We start from the raw sequence: 16,354 nt of genomic DNA, 5'->3' as shown, positions 1-16,354 counted from the left end.
TCTCTCTCTCTCTCTCTCTCTCTCTCTCTCTCTCTCTCTCTCTCTCTCTCTCTCTCTCTCTCTCTCTCTCTCTCTCTCTCTCTCTCTCTCTCTCTCTCTCTCTCTCTCTCTCTCTCTCTCTCTCTCTCTCTCTCTCTCTCTCTCTCTCTCTCTCTCTCTCTCTCTCTCTCTCTCTCTCTCTCTCTCTCTCTCTCTCTCTCTCTCTCTCTCTCTCTCTCTCTCTCTCTCTCTCTCTCTCTCTCTCCTCTCTCTCTCTCTCTCTCTCTCTCTCTCTCTCTCTCTCTCTCTCTCTCTCTCTCTCTCTCTCTCTCTCTCTCTCTCTCTCTCTCTCTCTCTCTCTCTCTCTCTCTCTCTCTCTCTCTCTCTCTCTCTCTCTCTCTCTCTCTCTCTCTCTCTCTCTCTCTCTCTCTCTCTCTCTCTCTCTCTCTCTCTCTCTCTCTCTCTCTCTCTCTCTCTCTCTCTCTCTCTCTCTCTCTCTCTCTCTCTCTCTCTCTCTCTCTCTCTCTCTCTCTCTCTCTCTCTCTCTCTCTCTCTCTCTCTCTCTCTCTCTCTCTCTCTCTCTCTCTCTCTCTCTCTCTCTCTCTCTCTCTCTCTCTCTCTCTCTCTCTCTCTCTCTCTCTCTCTCTCTCTCTCTCTCTCTCTCTCTCTCTCTCTCTCTCTCTCTCTCTCTCTCTCTCTCTCTCTCTCTCTCTCTCTCTCTCTCTCTCTCTCTCTCTCTCTCTCTCTCTCTCTCTCTCTCTCTCTCTCTCTCTCTCTCTCTCTCTCTCTCTCTCTCTCTCTCTCTCTCTCTCTCTCTCTCTCTCTCTCTCTCTCTCTCTCTCTCTCTCTCTCTCTCTCTCTCTCTCTCTCTCTCTCTCTCTCTCTCTCTCTCTCTCTCTCTCTCTCTCTCGCTCTCGCTCGCTCTCGCTCTCGCTCTCTCTCTCTCTCTCTCTCTCTCTCTCTCTCTCTCTCTCTCTCTCTCTCTCTCTCTCTCGCTCTCTCTCTCTCTCTCTCTCTCTCTCTCTCTCTCTCTCTCTCTCTCTCTCTCTCTCTCTCTCTCTCTCTCTCTCTCTCTCTCTCTCTCTCTCGCTCTCGCTCGCTCTCGCTCTCGCTCTCTCTCTCTCTCTCTCTCTCTCTCTCTCTCTCTCTCTCTCTCTCTCTCTCTCTCTCTCTCTCTCTCTCTCTCTCTCTCTCTCTCTCTCTCTCTCTCTCTCTCTCTCTCTCTCTCTCTCTCTCTCTCTCTCTCTCTCTCTCTCTCTCTCTCTCTCTCTCTCTCTCTCTCTCTCTCTCTCATTGTGATGACCATAAGGCGGTACCCCTGAACTAGAACCCATCAAGTATGTATACTCACCCCTTACGAAACCTGTGCATCTTCCCTCGTTCCCTTGAGGCCTATTGGTCGTTTAGAGTGCAAGTTCGGTATTCTCTTCACCAAGGCTTGGGGTCCCCACACACACTTACGCCAGAGGAGGTATATATGTATATATATATGTATATATATATATATATATATATATATATATATATATATGTCGTACCTAGTAGCCAGAACGCACTTTTCAGCCTACTATGCAAGGCCCGATTTGCCTAATAAGCCAAGTTTTCATGAATTAATTGTTTTTCGACTACCTAACCTACCTAACCTAACCTAACCTAACTTTTTCAGCCACCTAACCTATCCTAACCTATAGAGATAGGTTAGGTTAGGTTAGGTAGGGTTGGTTAGGTTCGGTCATATATCTACGTTAATTTTAACTCCAATAAAAAAAATTGACCTCATACATAATGAAATGGGTAGCTTTATCATTTCATAAGAAAAAAATTAGAGAAAATATATTAATTCATGAAAACTTGGCTTATTAGGCAAATCGGTCCCTGCATAGTAGGCTGAGAAGTGCGTTCTGGCTACTAGGTACGACATATATATATATATATATATATATATATATGTCGTACCTAGTAGCCAGAACGCACCTCTCAGCCTACTATTCAAGGCCCGATTTGCCTAATAAGCCAAGTTTTCATGAATTAATGTTTTTTCGTCTACCTAACCTACCTAACCTAACCTAACCTAGCTTTTTTTGGCTACCTAACCTAACCTTACCTATAAATATAGGTTAGGTTAGGTTAGGTAGGGTTGGTTAGGTTCGCTCATATATCTACGTTAATTTTAACTCCAATAAAAAAAAATTGACCTCATACATAGAGAAAAGGGTTGCTTTATCATTTCATAAGAAAAAAATTATAGTAAATATATTAATTCAGGAAAACTTGGCTTATTAGGCAAATCGGGCCTTGAATAGTAGGCTGAGAAGTGAGTTCTGGCTACTAGGTACGACATATATATATATATATATATATATATATATATATATATATATATATATATATATAGTTCCATTAGTTCCATTAATGGGTTATATTTCTAGAGACCCATTGGAGAGGAGATAATGGGTGATATTTCCAGAGACCCATTAGAGAGGAGATAAGGGAGTGTAGACCCCATCTCTCCCAACATCACCATTATTTCACACACCCCGTGCATTAAATGGGCATTTTAAAGTACTCATTTTCGTGAATTCAGTGAGTTAAATACTAATGGGCTGGTAGTGGTGGTAGTGGGTAGTTAATGCGCCGAAGTGGCTCCTCCCTGTTCGACTCCCATTGGCTGTCGACGGTTGGTGTGGGAGGAGCTCCCATAGTGAATATTATCGTGACGACATATTTGTCGTTCTTAGGATTGTTTGAGTGCTTGTGAAGGGGTGATTCAGTTGTTTAGCGGGTAGTTACAAGGTGGTTTAGGGTTGTTAAGGGGTGGTGATTGGTCTGAAGTATCTTTGTGGGTTGTTAGATAAGGGGATTGGTTGTTTTAGAGCGCATGCCTCGTTAGCAAGGCCGACAGTGGCGCGTTAAGCGTTCGGTCGGCCAATCAGAGCCCGCACGTGCGGTGTTGCCGCCTGCGGGGTGTTTCGGCGCCAACCTGCGGTCAGGCCGCGGGCGGTACATGTCCCTTGTGTACCGTTGACGCTAAGGCGAGAGTCGCTTGCGGCTGCGGCTAGGGGGATATCTCCTTCTGGCTCCGGATTGGATGGGTGAGAGCTGCTACTGGGTGGATGAAAGCCGTGTTTGGCGCCAGTTGCGCTCCGGGGGTCCTTGTAGACGCCTCGTTTCAATCTCACTCTCCAGTTCACCTCCAATTGCCTCGTTTGAGGCTACTTCCGTGCTTGATTGGTGGTTGAGGCACTCTGAGACGCTGGACAATGATTGGAAGATATCTGACTTCGACGGGTGATTTGATCTAGCTTAAAACTGATTGACATGTTAATCAGTAGTTAAGATTGATTGGCACTGGTAGTTACGTTACTCCCCCCCCTCCCCCCCAGAGCCTCGTGACCTGAGGTGGTGCCACGGGTTGACCTCTGAGAGTGCCAGGAGTGCCTACACCAGGAGGGTGACACTGTCACTCAAGGTGACAGGTTCTGGTGTCACTATCTGTCTTAAAACGGTGCCAGCGGTGTGCCTCTGGGTTCATGATCATGTCTCGTTCATTCCTCGTGGATTCCCTCATCTCCCCGCGGGCGTCGGAAACCAGTGGGCGTGGGCACCGCTCCTACAGCCCGCCTGGGGGCACGCCCATGCCCGCCCTCCTACCTCTCCACCCATGCCCTCCGGGTAAACATAGCGATGTCATATCGCTATACTCCTGTCGTTCCTGCGTGCCCATCCCGCCCGCGTTGAAGCAAGCCATGGCGCCCACATTCTCCAGCTTCACGCCCACGCTGGGGTCAAGCTTTACCCACACGCCCGCAAGCCTCCCGCCCACGCCCATCCTGCGGCCGGTACCCGTGTCTTTGCCAATGACTATGTCGCATATCTACAGCCCTCTCTATGTCCCGGCCGCCCACGCCCGCCCACAGCTCAACACGCCCATCCCGCCAGAGAAGAAGTCTCCAGTTCAAGGTGAGAACTTCCTATTGGTAATGTTTCATATCAAGTGATTCAGTTACGTCCTAACTGCTAATCTCTAACATTAAACATGTGAAATTACCATCACTAACTACCCTTGACACCAATAACACCTGTGCATGTTGCAAGCATATATATACACGCTTACATAGAGCCATATAGGCCTAGGTAAATACATATAAGAGCCTTGCAATAGGCCTAGATCTTGCCCCCGCTACGAAACAGAGTCTGTTCAAACAACTTTGATGGATTTCAAGTCATTCTTGAAGTTCTTCAAGGTGTTCAGTCTATAACTTTAGGTCATTTTATACTCTTAAATGTTTGTTATGTGAATAGATTGTTAGGCTAATTGTCAGGTAGTTGGATAATTACCAATAGGCTGTTTTTTTATGATTTCATCCACTTACAACCTGCACTTAGACACTTAGATCGTCACTATTGACACTTTTTTCTCACTTTACGTTTATCTTCAAGGTTAATTAAACGTTTAAGCTCCACGTTTAAACGTTCCTTCCTGGATTAAAAGCTTACTCTCAAGCTGAGACGTTTATTCTTAAACGTTCATTTCCCCGACTAGCTTAAACGTTTATTTTCAAGCTTAGACGTTCATTCTCTAGTTTAAACGTTCAATCTCCAGCCTAAACGTTCACCTCAAAGCTTAAACGTTTAATGTCAATTTTAAATGTTACTTTCGAGCCTAAACGTTTTTGTCCAATTCTTCAACTTTACGCTAAAGTTTTAATGTTGACTCACTTATGTATGTGGTGAAGAGTAGTGGTGATTGGACAGAACCCGGGGCGCTGTCTCTTCTGTCTCCTTGGCTGTCTGTGGCTCCTGTCTCCTTGGCTGTCTGTCTCCTTGGCTGTATGTCTCCTGTGTCCTTGGCTGTCTGTGGCTCCTGTCCCCTTGGCTGTCTGTGTCTCCTGTCTCCTTGGCTGTCTGTGGCTCCTGTCTCTTTGTTTCTGTCTGTCTCCTTGGCTGTCTGTGGCTCCTGTGTCCTTGGCTGTCTGTGTCTCCTGTCTCTTTGTTTCTGTCCTGTCTTCTTGTATATGTCTCCTGTCTCTTTGTTTCTGTCCTGTCTTCTTGTATATGTCTCCTGTCTCCTAGGCTGTCTGTGTCTCCTGTCTTCTTGGCTGTCTGTGTCTCCTGTGTCCTTGGCTGTCTGTGTCTTCTGTCTCCTTGGCTGTCTGTGTCTCCTGTCTCCTTGGCTGTCTGTGTCTTCTGTGTCCTTGGCTGTCTGTGTCCAGTCTCCTTAGCTGTCTATGTCTCCTGTCTCCTTGGCTGTCTATGTCTCCTGTCTCTTCGTCTGTGTCCCACACACAAGTCCCTTGTCACGTACTCTGATATGCCACTTAGACTTCTTTCCCCCTTGTTCCGTTCCACGTGTCCCCAGTGATCACAGTCTGTTGTTCAGCAATTCTCGTTTCGCCCTGGACCGTTCCGGGTCGTTCCTTTAGTTCAATAATTTTCTTTGTGTCATTCCAGGTGTTCAGAGGATTTGTTTTCCATTCTTGTGTTATTTTAGGAAAGTTCAGATGCTTATATAGTCACACGAGAGCCCAAACACACACACACATATATATATATACACACATATATACACACACATACACACACATACAAATATATAGTGTCAGAGTGGTTGGCAAATGGAATGCATTAGGAAGTGATGTGGTGGAGGCTGACTCCATACACAGTTTCAAGTGTAGATATGATAGAGCCCAGTAGGCTCAGGAACCTGTACACCTGTTGATTGACGGTTGAGAGGCGGGACCAAAGAGCCAGAGCTCAACCCCCGCAAGCTTAATTAGGTGAGTACACACACACACACACACACACACACACACACACACACACACACACACACACACACACACACACACACACACACACACACACACACACACACACACACACACACCTTGAAAAACTATTCATAGTCTGTAGTTCTAAATGAATAAACTATGAATATAGTTTAGGCTACTATCTCCCCCCCCCACACACACCTTAGGTCTAACAAGTACCCTTCCCTACAAAGCATCGCCATAACAGTAACCTAACTACTGCTAGGTGAACAGGCGCATGAGGTGAAAAGAAACGAGCCCAAGCACCCAGCTAGCCCTCAGTTTCCGGAGATTGAACCCGGGATACCCGAGTGTGAGTTAACAATGTAGTTACCGAACTGCAAACATCACCCAAAAAGGCCTTTAAGGTTCATATTCCTATACAAACAAACCAATTTCAGAGTAAGACTTTCGGTGGTTATAATAGGAGCTGCCTCGTATGGGCCAATAGGCCTGCTGCAGTTCTCATTACTACTATCCCCTACACCTGACTTTCCTCCTCAGCTCTCTCTTGCCTATTTAATTCCTGTCCCTACCTGTCCTCATCACAATCGACTTGAGAATGGTCCAGGACGGACCGAAACGTCGTCGTCTCTTCAACTTCTAGTGTGTGGTCTGGTCAACAGTGTTCATTGAACTGTTACTCGAATTAATTTTGTTTGGCATCTATCAAAGTGTTTATAAAAGCAATTGTTTTTCTTTTTCTGATTTATTCAAATTGTCATTTTTAAGTATAATTATTTATTATTTTTGGTGCTATTTCTTATAATGATAGATAATATCTATTAGTAATACTTATTATCTATCAATCAACCACTGTCATATTAACTATGATCTTCAAAGTAATTCAAATATATTAATTTATTTTATGAATGAAATATACAAAATAATTTATATAGGCAATGAAAATAGTATTTATTATATCAAATTATAAATATATATAATAATAAGTATTATATATTTTTTTATTTGCTATTAAAATACAATTTTATTTGTTTATTTAAAATAATTTAATATATGTTAATTACTTTGTTTAATATATATATATATATATATATATATATATATATATATATATATATATATATATATATATATATATATATATATATATATATATATATATATATATATATATATATATATATATATATATATATATGATTCAAAAAGACCTATCTGGGTCTAAACACCAATTAAAAATAGGCTTTTCAATACAAAATAGGCCTATAAATAAAAAAAGTAGGCCTAAAGATATAAACTAGATCTATATAGATTTATAGCAAATTAATCTCTGCAGTATTTTAGTTTATAAATGAGATATGGCCATTTTCTTGGTCCGAGCTCTGATGTCAAAAATTAGTAATGCAAATTAGATCATTATATCTTTATATTCTAATGTTTTACGGCAATATAATGATTCGTTATAAATTGGTAACACCTCTTTATCTCAACCTAACTGCTCGTTACAAAGGGGCTAGTAGTTATAAGTCGTTTTATGATTTTTAAACTTAAAAATTTAATTTAAAACTTATAACGGTTTTAGCGTTTCACGTTTCACATTTAAAACTTTTTTGTTTTCACAAGTTTTAAAGAGAAATATAAACCTTTCGTGTATTCAGCGTTTTAAACAGTTGAAAAGATTAAATCAAATTGGTAAAAAATTAATAAATTGAACTTAATTGAAATTAAATTTTAATAGCCTCTTTAAAAAAAGGAATTTTTTTCCCCACACAATGGACAACATATTAAGATAAAATCTTAATTGCCTTTTGTTTTTACCTGAATTTACCTGAGGGGCCACTATCTCTTTCTAATGGCGACAAGGACAGGAATTTAGCGGCTTGTCATTTTTTTTTTAGTTTTTAGTAATAGCTCAATTATTAACTTGGAATATATTATCATTAGATTTTAAATTTGCTAATTTCTTTGTGAAGAAGTTTATATATAAACTATAAATTGCTATATTGGTTTAAATTTATATTCAGGATATATGATGTTTATTCTCCCCATAGCAATATATATGTCTCGGCTCAGAGATGCCCCAATATAGTCATGTTTCGACCAAGGAGCTGGGATATGAGGACAAGGAGCTGGGATATGAGGACAAGGAGCTGGGATATGAGGACAAGGAGCTGGGGTATGAGGACAAGGAGCTGGGGTATGAGGACAAGGAGCTGGGATATGAGGACAAGGAGCTGGGATATGAGGACAAGGAGCTGGGATATGAGGATAAGGAGCTGGGGTTTGAGGACAAGGAGCTGGGATATGAGGACAAGGATCTGCGATATGAGGATAAGGAGCTGGGGTTTGAGGACAAGGAGCTGGGGTATGAGGACAAGGATCTGCGATATGAGGATAAGGAGCTGGGGTTTGAGGACAAGGAGCTGGGATATTAGGACAAGGAGCTGGGATATGAGGACAAGGAGCTGGGATATGAGGACAAGGAGCTGGGATATGAGGACAAGGAGCTGGGATATGAGGACAAGGAGCTGGGATATGAGGACAAGGAGCTGGGATATGAGGACAAGGAGCTGGTATATGAGGACAAGGAGCTGGAATATGAGGACAAGGAGCTGGGATATTAGGACAAGGAGCTGGGATATGAGGACAAGGAGCTGGGATATGAGGACAAGGAGCTGGGATATGAGGACAAGGACCTGGGATATGAGGACAAGGAGCTGGGATATGAGGACAAGGAGCTGGGATATGAGGACAAGGAGCTGGGATATGAGGACAAGGAGCTGGGATATGAGGAGATTAAGGCGCTGGAATATATGAATGGAGAATAGGAATGCTGTCCAACTATTTGAAGCATTGGGGATCGAACGCCGACCATGCAAGGCACAAGACTGCTACTGTACCAACCAATCGAAGTTGATGCTGGAATATACAGCTCCAGCGTCAGTCCCAAACATTCTCAAGAATAGAAGAAAAACACCAAGAATGTTCAGAAATCTGTCACTAGTCTAGTTTATGACACGGACATGTTTACGACATAAAAGATACTTAGAGGAGTCCATAGGGAAGATATAGGTATCCCTAGAACAGGAAGACTTTAAGTTGAAGCCTAACGTGGAAATGTATCTGTCTCTGTCTCTCTCTCTCTCTCTCTCTCTCTCTCTCTCTCTCTCTCTCTCTCTCTCTCTCTCTCTCTCTCTCTCTCTCTCTCTCTCTCTCTCTCTCTCTCTCTCTCTCTCTCTCTCTCTCTCTGAAGACAGACAGACACGCAACATCCTCAAAATGACAAAGATAAACCGCCAATATCCGTAATAATAATAATTATGAAAAAAAAGAATGAAGAATGCGCCGATTTGGATCAAAATCCGGATCTCGGTTGGCGATGAGTGTTCGGTACCAGGAGACTACTAAAACCGGTTTATTTATATCCGGCCGGCCGGTTAGTATCCGTACCAGTCCTCCTCCTTCGTCTCCTCTCTTCTTCTCTCCTCCTATCCCTCTTCCTCTTCCTCCTCCTGAACAGGACCGGCTCCAAAAGGCTCGTTAGAATAGGACAGGTGAATGGGGCGCTGTAATTAGACCCGGATAATATATATTTTTTTTGTATCTGTGGGACGAGGAGGTAAATAGGATTTTATGTATATATTTCACACAAGAGATTACACATTTTTACAGCTGTTTTGAGGCTGTTTTAAATTGTTTGGCTCGTTTGGGCTTTTTTTTTGGGGGGGGGGGGGTCAGCTGAGAAGGAAAGTGAATGATTAAAGGGGGGATAAAATATTGGAAGTCATTGTAAAGCTGAGATAGATGTGGGATATGAGCTGGGATATGAGGACAAGGAGCTGGGATATGAGGACAAGGAGCTGGGATATGAGAACAAGGAGCTGGGATGTTAGGACAAGGAGCTGGGATATGGATACAAGGAACTGGGATATGAGGACAAGGAGCTGGGATATGAGAACAAGGAACTGGGATATGAGAACAAGGAGCTGGGATATGAGAACAAGGAGCTGGGATGTGAGGACAAGGAGCTGGGATATGGATACAAGGAACTGGGATATGAGGACAAGGAGCTGGGATGTGGATACAAGGAGCTGGGATATGGATACAAGGAACTAGGATCCTGGAAACTGAATTTGCATTTCGCTTCCCAACTTCAGATAAGTAGACGCTAATGAGTTGCAAATTAGCATCAAAAGGACTTCCGATAACCTGATAATTTTAGCACATTTTAACCCCCCCCCCCCTCTTCGGATAGATTAATCACGATCCTCTTCAGATATGTAAAGATATCTAACCTAACCAGAAACCCCAAGCCACCTACCCTAACCTAACCTACCGAGGCGATGACAAAGAAAACGTGGATATTTCTGAGCCGCTGCTGTCCATAGTACTTTGTAATCTGTACGATGAAGGGGGGGGGGGGGCGTAGGGAGCCGGTCGGCTGAGCGGACAGCACGCTGTACTTGTGATCCTGTGGTCCTGGGTCCGATCCCAGGCGCCGGCGAGAAACAATGGGCAGAGTTTCTTTCACCCTATGCCCCTGTTACCTAGCAGTAAAATAGGTACCTGGGTGTTAGTCAGCTGTTACGGGCTGCTTCCTGGGGGTGGAGGCCTGGTCGAGGACCGGGCCGCGGGGACACTAAAGCCCCGAAATCATCATCTCAAGATAGCGAACAAAATTGAGACGCATTAGTGAAGATTGGTGGTTGTCTCTGCCTTATAGAGTAGTCGCCTCCGGTTTGTGGCTGGTGTGAGGCGTCGTCAAGATGTGATCCCCTTATACTGGCATACTTCCCCCTTGTCTTACCTCTGAGCACTGATAACTTAGCATATCCTTAACTAAACCATAGGGCTAGAAACATTAACAAAATATAACACAAACTAACACAATATAACATAAAATAAAAAAATAGCATAAACCCCCCAAAATAACACACATTAACCAAATATAACAATTAACAATACACAAATGTCTCAATGTTAAATATATTTAACTCCAACACACTCAGATGGCAACACTGGGACTATAGAGTGTTGCCAAACACACATTCTCACATTTTTGGAGAATAATAATAGAGATATTGATAAGATTGTATTAGGAATGTAAGTGTATTATATATATGTATTTTTGGAGGGTTGTTAGGGGTTAGTATAGTTGTATATTATGTAATTTATGACTTCGCTACCTGTCATGTCTTGGCTAAACTGGTTTTAAGATGGGTTCAGATGCTCAAAAAGAGGTTTGGGATTGATGTCTCTTGCTTGAGATGTCAGGGTTTTTGGATATCGTGTTTTTATTGGTTTTATATGTGTTTTTATATGAATTTTGAATTGTTTTTAATATTTATCTGTATGTCTGGCTCTGTCTGTCTGTCTCTCTCTCTCTCTCTCTGTCTCTTTCTTTGTCTCTGTCTGTCTGTCTCTCTCTCTCTCTCTCTCTCTCTCTCTCTCTCTCTCTCTCTCTCTCTCTCTCTCTCTCTCTCTCTCTCTCTCTCTCTCTCTCTCTTTCTCTCTCTCTCTGTCTCTGTCTCTGTCTCTGTCTCTCTCTCTCTCTCTCTCTCTCTCTGTCTCTGTCTCTCTCTCTCTCTCTCTCTCTCTCTCTCTCTCTCTCTCTCTCTCTCTCTCTCTCTCTCTCTCTCTCTCTCTCTCTCTCTCTCTCTCTCTCTCTCTCTCAGTCTCTCACTCTAACTATATTCCCTCCACTAAACCACTAACCATTCTCTCCCTCCACCACAAAGTATTCCCACACCTCTCCAGTACCCCTCCCCCCCCACCACTAACCACTAACCACCTACTCCCCCGCCACCCCCTCCTCCAGGAATTACGAGGCCCCGCTCGGAGTCCCCAACGGAGGACGTCCCCTCCTGTAAGCGGATCAGGACGGCCTTCACGTCCACACAGCTGCTGGAGTTAGAGAGAGAGTTCTCCGCCAACATGTACCTGAGTCGCCTCCGACGGATAGAGATTGCTACGTATCTCAACTTATCTGAGAAACAGGTAGGTATTAGTTCGAGGTTCGAAACCAGACGCTTGGGGTCAGCCTCTCGCGATTTCTCATCGTGGTTACTGTCGGGTATGTGCCCAACAGGGTCGGATTAAAATCAATCCATTGGCAATGGTTCGAGGTTCGAAACCAGACGCTTGGGGTCAGCCTCTCGCGATTTCTCATCGTGGTTACTGTCGGGTATGTGCCCAACACGGTCGGATTAAAATCAATCCATTGACAATGTGTTTGCTATATGCAACTATGTGAACGTTTTGGCAATTCATACATCGGCTGGATCTTTAAAATATTCTAAAATTACAAATCAAAACAAGTAATTTTTTCTTGAATTACAGTAAAATAGTAAGCACCGATGTCCCCAAAATTGTCAAAAAAATATATCTATCATGTTTTAGCTGTAAGACGTAAAAATTTGTTCTATAAATGAGAGAATAATCAGTCATTAAGCCCAATTATCTCCAGTCAAGATTATCAAAAGTAAAAGAAAGAGATGCAAAAAATATAATAGAAATATATTATTCACTTTCCTTTCCCATACTTTCTCCTCCTTTTCCTCATACTTTCTCCTCTTCCTCATACTTTCTCCTCCTCTTCCCCATATTTTCTCCTCTTCCTCATACTTTCTCCTCTTCCCCCATACTTTCTCCTCCTCTTCCCCCATACTTTCTCCTCCTCTTCCCCCATACTTTCTCCCCCTATTCCCCCATACTTTCTCCCCCTATTCCCTATACTTTCTCCCCCTATTCCCCCATACTTTCTCCCCCTATTCCCTATACTTTCTCCCCCTATTCCCCCATACTTTCTCCCCCTATTCCCCCATACTTTCTCCCCCTATTCCCCCATACTTTCTCCCCCTATTCCCCCATACTTTCTCCCCCTATTCCCTATACTTTCTCCCCCTATTCCCCCATACTTTCTCCCCCTCTTCCCCCATACTTTCTCCCCCTCTTCCCCCATACTTTCTCCCCCTATTCCCTATACTTTCTCCCCCTATTCCCCCATACTTTCTCCCCCTCTTCCCCCATACTTTCTCCCCCTATTCCCTATACTTTCTCCCCCTATTCCCCCTATTCCCTATACTTTCTCCCCCTATTCCCCCATACTTTCTCCCCCTATTCCCCCATACTTTCTCCCCCTATTCCCCCATACTTTCTCCCCCTATTCCCTATACTTTCTCCCCCTATTCCCCCATACTTTCTCCCCCTATTCCCTATACTTTCTCCCCCTATTCCCCCATACTTTCTCCCCCTCTTCCCCCATACTTTCTCCCCCTATTCCCTATACTTTCTCCCCCTATTCCCCCATACTTTCTCCCCCTATTCCCCCATACTTTCTCCCCCTATTCCCCCATACTTTCTCCCCCTATTCCCCCATACTTTCTCCTCTTCCCTATACTTTCTCCTCTTCCCCCATACTTTCTCCTCCTTTTCCCCCATACTTTCTCCTCTGGATTAACGCTTTCTCACAATCGCCACCTTTCCATTTCCAGGTGAAAATCTGGTTCCAGAACCGCCGTGTGAAGTACAAGAAGGAAGAGAGCGGACAGTCCAAGGAGAAGTGCTCGTGTCTAAGGACTTGTTCAGCCTCTAGGACTCGCTCCAAGGACTCCCCTGGCCCTCAGGGGTGCCACGCCAGGCATGACGGTGAAGAGTCCTTGGAGGAGGAGAAGGTCGACGTCGAGGCGATCGATGGAAGTCGATATAAGGTCGATTGTGATGAAAAGGTTTTCTCTGAATTAGGCCAGCATCGTCATCAAGTTCCTGAGCGTGGGCAGGAGGTGCAGGGATATCCTAGGCCGGACGAGGAGCATTGTCGAAAGGCTGTTAGTGTTGACTTTAATCCCTCTGGTGAACACGTGAGGCCCTCTGGTGAACACGTGAGGCCCTCTGCTGAACACATCAGGCCCTCTGCTGAACACATCAGGCCCTCTGGTGAACACATCAGGCCCTCTGCTGAACACATCAGGCCCTCTGGTGAACACATCAGGCCCTCTGCTGAACACATCAGGCCCTCTGGTGAACACATCAGGCCCTCTGCTGAACACATCAGGCCCTCTGCTGAACACATCAGGCCCTCTGGTGAACACATGAGGCCCTCTGGTGAACACATCCGGCCCTCTGGTGAACACATCCGGCCCTCTGGTGAACACATCCGGCCCTCTGCTGAACACATCAGGCCCTCTGCTGAACACATGGCAACCCACAGCTACACATCTGACACAGACTCAGACAAAGACAGTAGTGAAAACATTGATGTCATTTGAGTCTTTGTCAAAATTGATCAGACAGTACACGTATCATCCTCTCCCCCCCCCCCCCCCCCACGAAACTATTTGAGAATGAACGATAACTTTTGGATTGTTCGTCAAGGTGTTAATATTCTGTTGAACAATTTAGTTTTTTTTTTACAGGATTGGGTGTTTGGTAAGGCAATAGGGAAGCATCTTTACCAGTCAACTCATTCTACCGTCTTGAATCAACTCATTCTACCGTCTTGAATCAAATCATTCTGCTGTCTTGAATCAACTTATTCTGCTGTCTTGAATCAACTTATTCTGCTGTCTTGAATCAAATCATTCTGCTGTCTTGAATCAAATCATTCTACCGTCTTGAATCAACTCATTCTACCGTCTTGAATCAAATCATTCTACCGTCTTGGATCAAATCATTCTACCGTCTTGAATCAAGTCATTCTGCTGTCTTGAATCAACTCATTCTGCCGTCTTGAATCAAATCATTCTACCGTCTTGAATCAAATCATTCTACCGTCTTGAATCAACTCATTCTACCGTCTTGAATCAAATCATTCTGCTGTCTTGAATCAAATCATTCTGCTGTCGCTTCCACGTAGCGAATAATCATACTAGCTTAGTGCTTTCTAATAAGTACCATCAAGTCCAACAGTCCTAAAATATGACAAAAGTCCAAAATTGTCATACAATATGACACAAGTCCAACAGTGTCATGCAATATGACACAAGTCCAACATTGTCATACAATATGACACAAGTCCAACATTGTCATACAATATGACACAAGTCCAACATTGACGAGAGTGCCTCGAAAAATATTGCCTTCGAATTGATGTATATAAAATATATATTTTTCGTAATACAAATATACGCAATGTGTGAGACGTCTTCACCTTAAGTGACTTCTTGACCTTAAGTGTGTATGTTAGAGCTTAGAATGCAAGTTTCCCTCCACTAAAGTCCTTATATTTGCACCAGGGCGACCACAACAGACTGGTGGATCATGTTTAAGATATATAATAGAGGTTATTTAGATGCCTGGTGTGGACCAATAGGAGCTGCCTCGTATGGACCAATAGGAGCTGCCTCGTATGGACCAATAGCAGCTGCCTTGTATGGACCAATAGCAGCTGCCTCGTATGGACCAGTAGGATCTGCCTCGTATGGACCAATAGCAGCTGCCTTGTATGGACCAATAGTAGCTGCCTCGTATGGACCAGTAGGATCTGCCTCGTATGGACCAATAGCAGCTGCCTCGTATGGACCAATAGGAGCTGCCTCGTATGGACCAATAGCAGCTACCTCGTATGGACCAATAGCAGCTGCCTCGTATGGACCAATAGCAGCTGCCTCGTGTGGACCAATAGGAGCTGCCTCGTATGGACCAGTAGGATCTGCCTCGTATGGACCAATAGCAGCTGCCTCGTATGGACCAATAGGAGCTGCCTCGTATGGACCAATAGCAGCTGCCTCGTATGGACCAATAGGAGCTGCCTCGTATGGACCAATAGCAGCTGCCTCGTATGGACCAATAGGAGCTGCCTCGTATGGACCAATAGGAGCTGCCTCGTATGGTCCAATAGGAGCTGCCTCGTATGGACCAATAGCAGCTGCCTCGTATGGACCAATAGCAGCTGCCTCGTATGGACCAATAGCAGCTGCCTCGTATGGACCAATAGCAGCTGCCTCGTATGGTCCAATAGGAGCTGCCTCGTATGGACCAATAGCAGCTACCTCGTATGGACCAATAGCAGCTGCCTCGTATGGACCAATAGCAGCTGCCTCGTATGGACCAATAGCAGCTGCTTCTTATTGACCTAAAAAAAATGATTTGTACATTCTAAATAAATTTTGTCTAGTGGTCTTTCGGTCATGTACTGTGTTCTGTTTGTGTTTTAATAACGCGTACTGTTTTAATACCCGTTTAGTCTTGGACTGTGTTCTGTTTTGATAGCACTTACTGTTGACAACGGGAAACAGGAGCTTAAGGTAAAAAAGTCACAAAGCTTCAAGGGATTTAGTATCTTACGGTAGATAATGAAATAAGTTAAAATGTTGAAAGCCTATTATGTGGGGTTGAATTTCACCTGGTCTTACAGTGCCTTGTGTTTATAGTGCCTGGGGCTCTATACAGTGCCTGGGGCTCTATACAGTGCCTGGAGCTCCATACAGTGCCTGGGGGTTCTATACAGTGCCTAGGGCTCCATACAGTGCCTGGGGGGGTTCTATACAGTGCCTGGGGTTCTATACAGTGCCTGGGGGCTCTATACAGTGCCTGGGGGTTCTATACAGTGCCTGGAGCTCCATACAGTGCCTGGGGGGTTCTATACAGTGCCTGGGGCTCTA

General features: G+C 44.1%; 2 protein-coding genes across 2 annotated transcripts in view; one reads left to right on the top strand and one right to left on the bottom strand.

Annotated features, from left to right (window-relative positions):
• LOC138359407 (LIM domain-binding protein 3-like) overlaps positions 1 to 2,985 on the bottom strand; it is a 42,616-nt gene extending 39,631 nt beyond the window's left edge. The window contains exon 1 of the mRNA XM_069318543.1: positions 2,960 to 2,985. Within this exon, the coding sequence (XP_069174644.1) occupies positions 2,960 to 2,985 (26 nt within the window). The remainder of the gene's footprint in view (positions 1 to 2,959) is intronic.
• A 530-nt stretch (positions 2,986 to 3,515) lies between these two features.
• LOC123746486 (GS homeobox 1-like) lies at positions 3,516 to 11,938 on the top strand. The gene is made up of 2 exons (XM_045728012.2): positions 3,516 to 3,939; positions 11,572 to 11,938. Exons 1-2 carry the CDS (start codon positions 3,516 to 3,518, stop codon positions 11,850 to 11,852), a joined length of 705 nt encoding a protein of 234 aa, XP_045583968.2. The 3' UTR covers positions 11,853 to 11,938.
• The last annotated feature ends 4,416 nt before the right edge of the window (positions 11,939 to 16,354 follow it).

This window comes from Procambarus clarkii, chromosome 90 (genome assembly GCF_040958095.1).
Source record: "Procambarus clarkii isolate CNS0578487 chromosome 90, FALCON_Pclarkii_2.0, whole genome shotgun sequence".
Lineage (NCBI taxonomy): Eukaryota > Metazoa > Arthropoda > Malacostraca > Decapoda > Cambaridae > Procambarus > Procambarus clarkii.
This window is presented reverse-complemented; position numbering and strand designations above follow the sequence as displayed.

What these genes read in the sequence shown, in the direction of transcription:
- LOC123746486 (XM_045728012.2), top strand. Translation starts at nt 3,516, where the DNA reads ATGTCTCGTTCATTCCTCGTGGATTCCCTCATCTCCCCGCGGGCGTCG. An exon ending in GAAGAAGTCTCCAGTTCAAG is followed by an intron (nt 3,940 to 11,571) that starts GTGAGAACTTCC and finishes CCCCTCCTCCAG; the next exon opens with GAATTACGAGGCCCCGCTCG.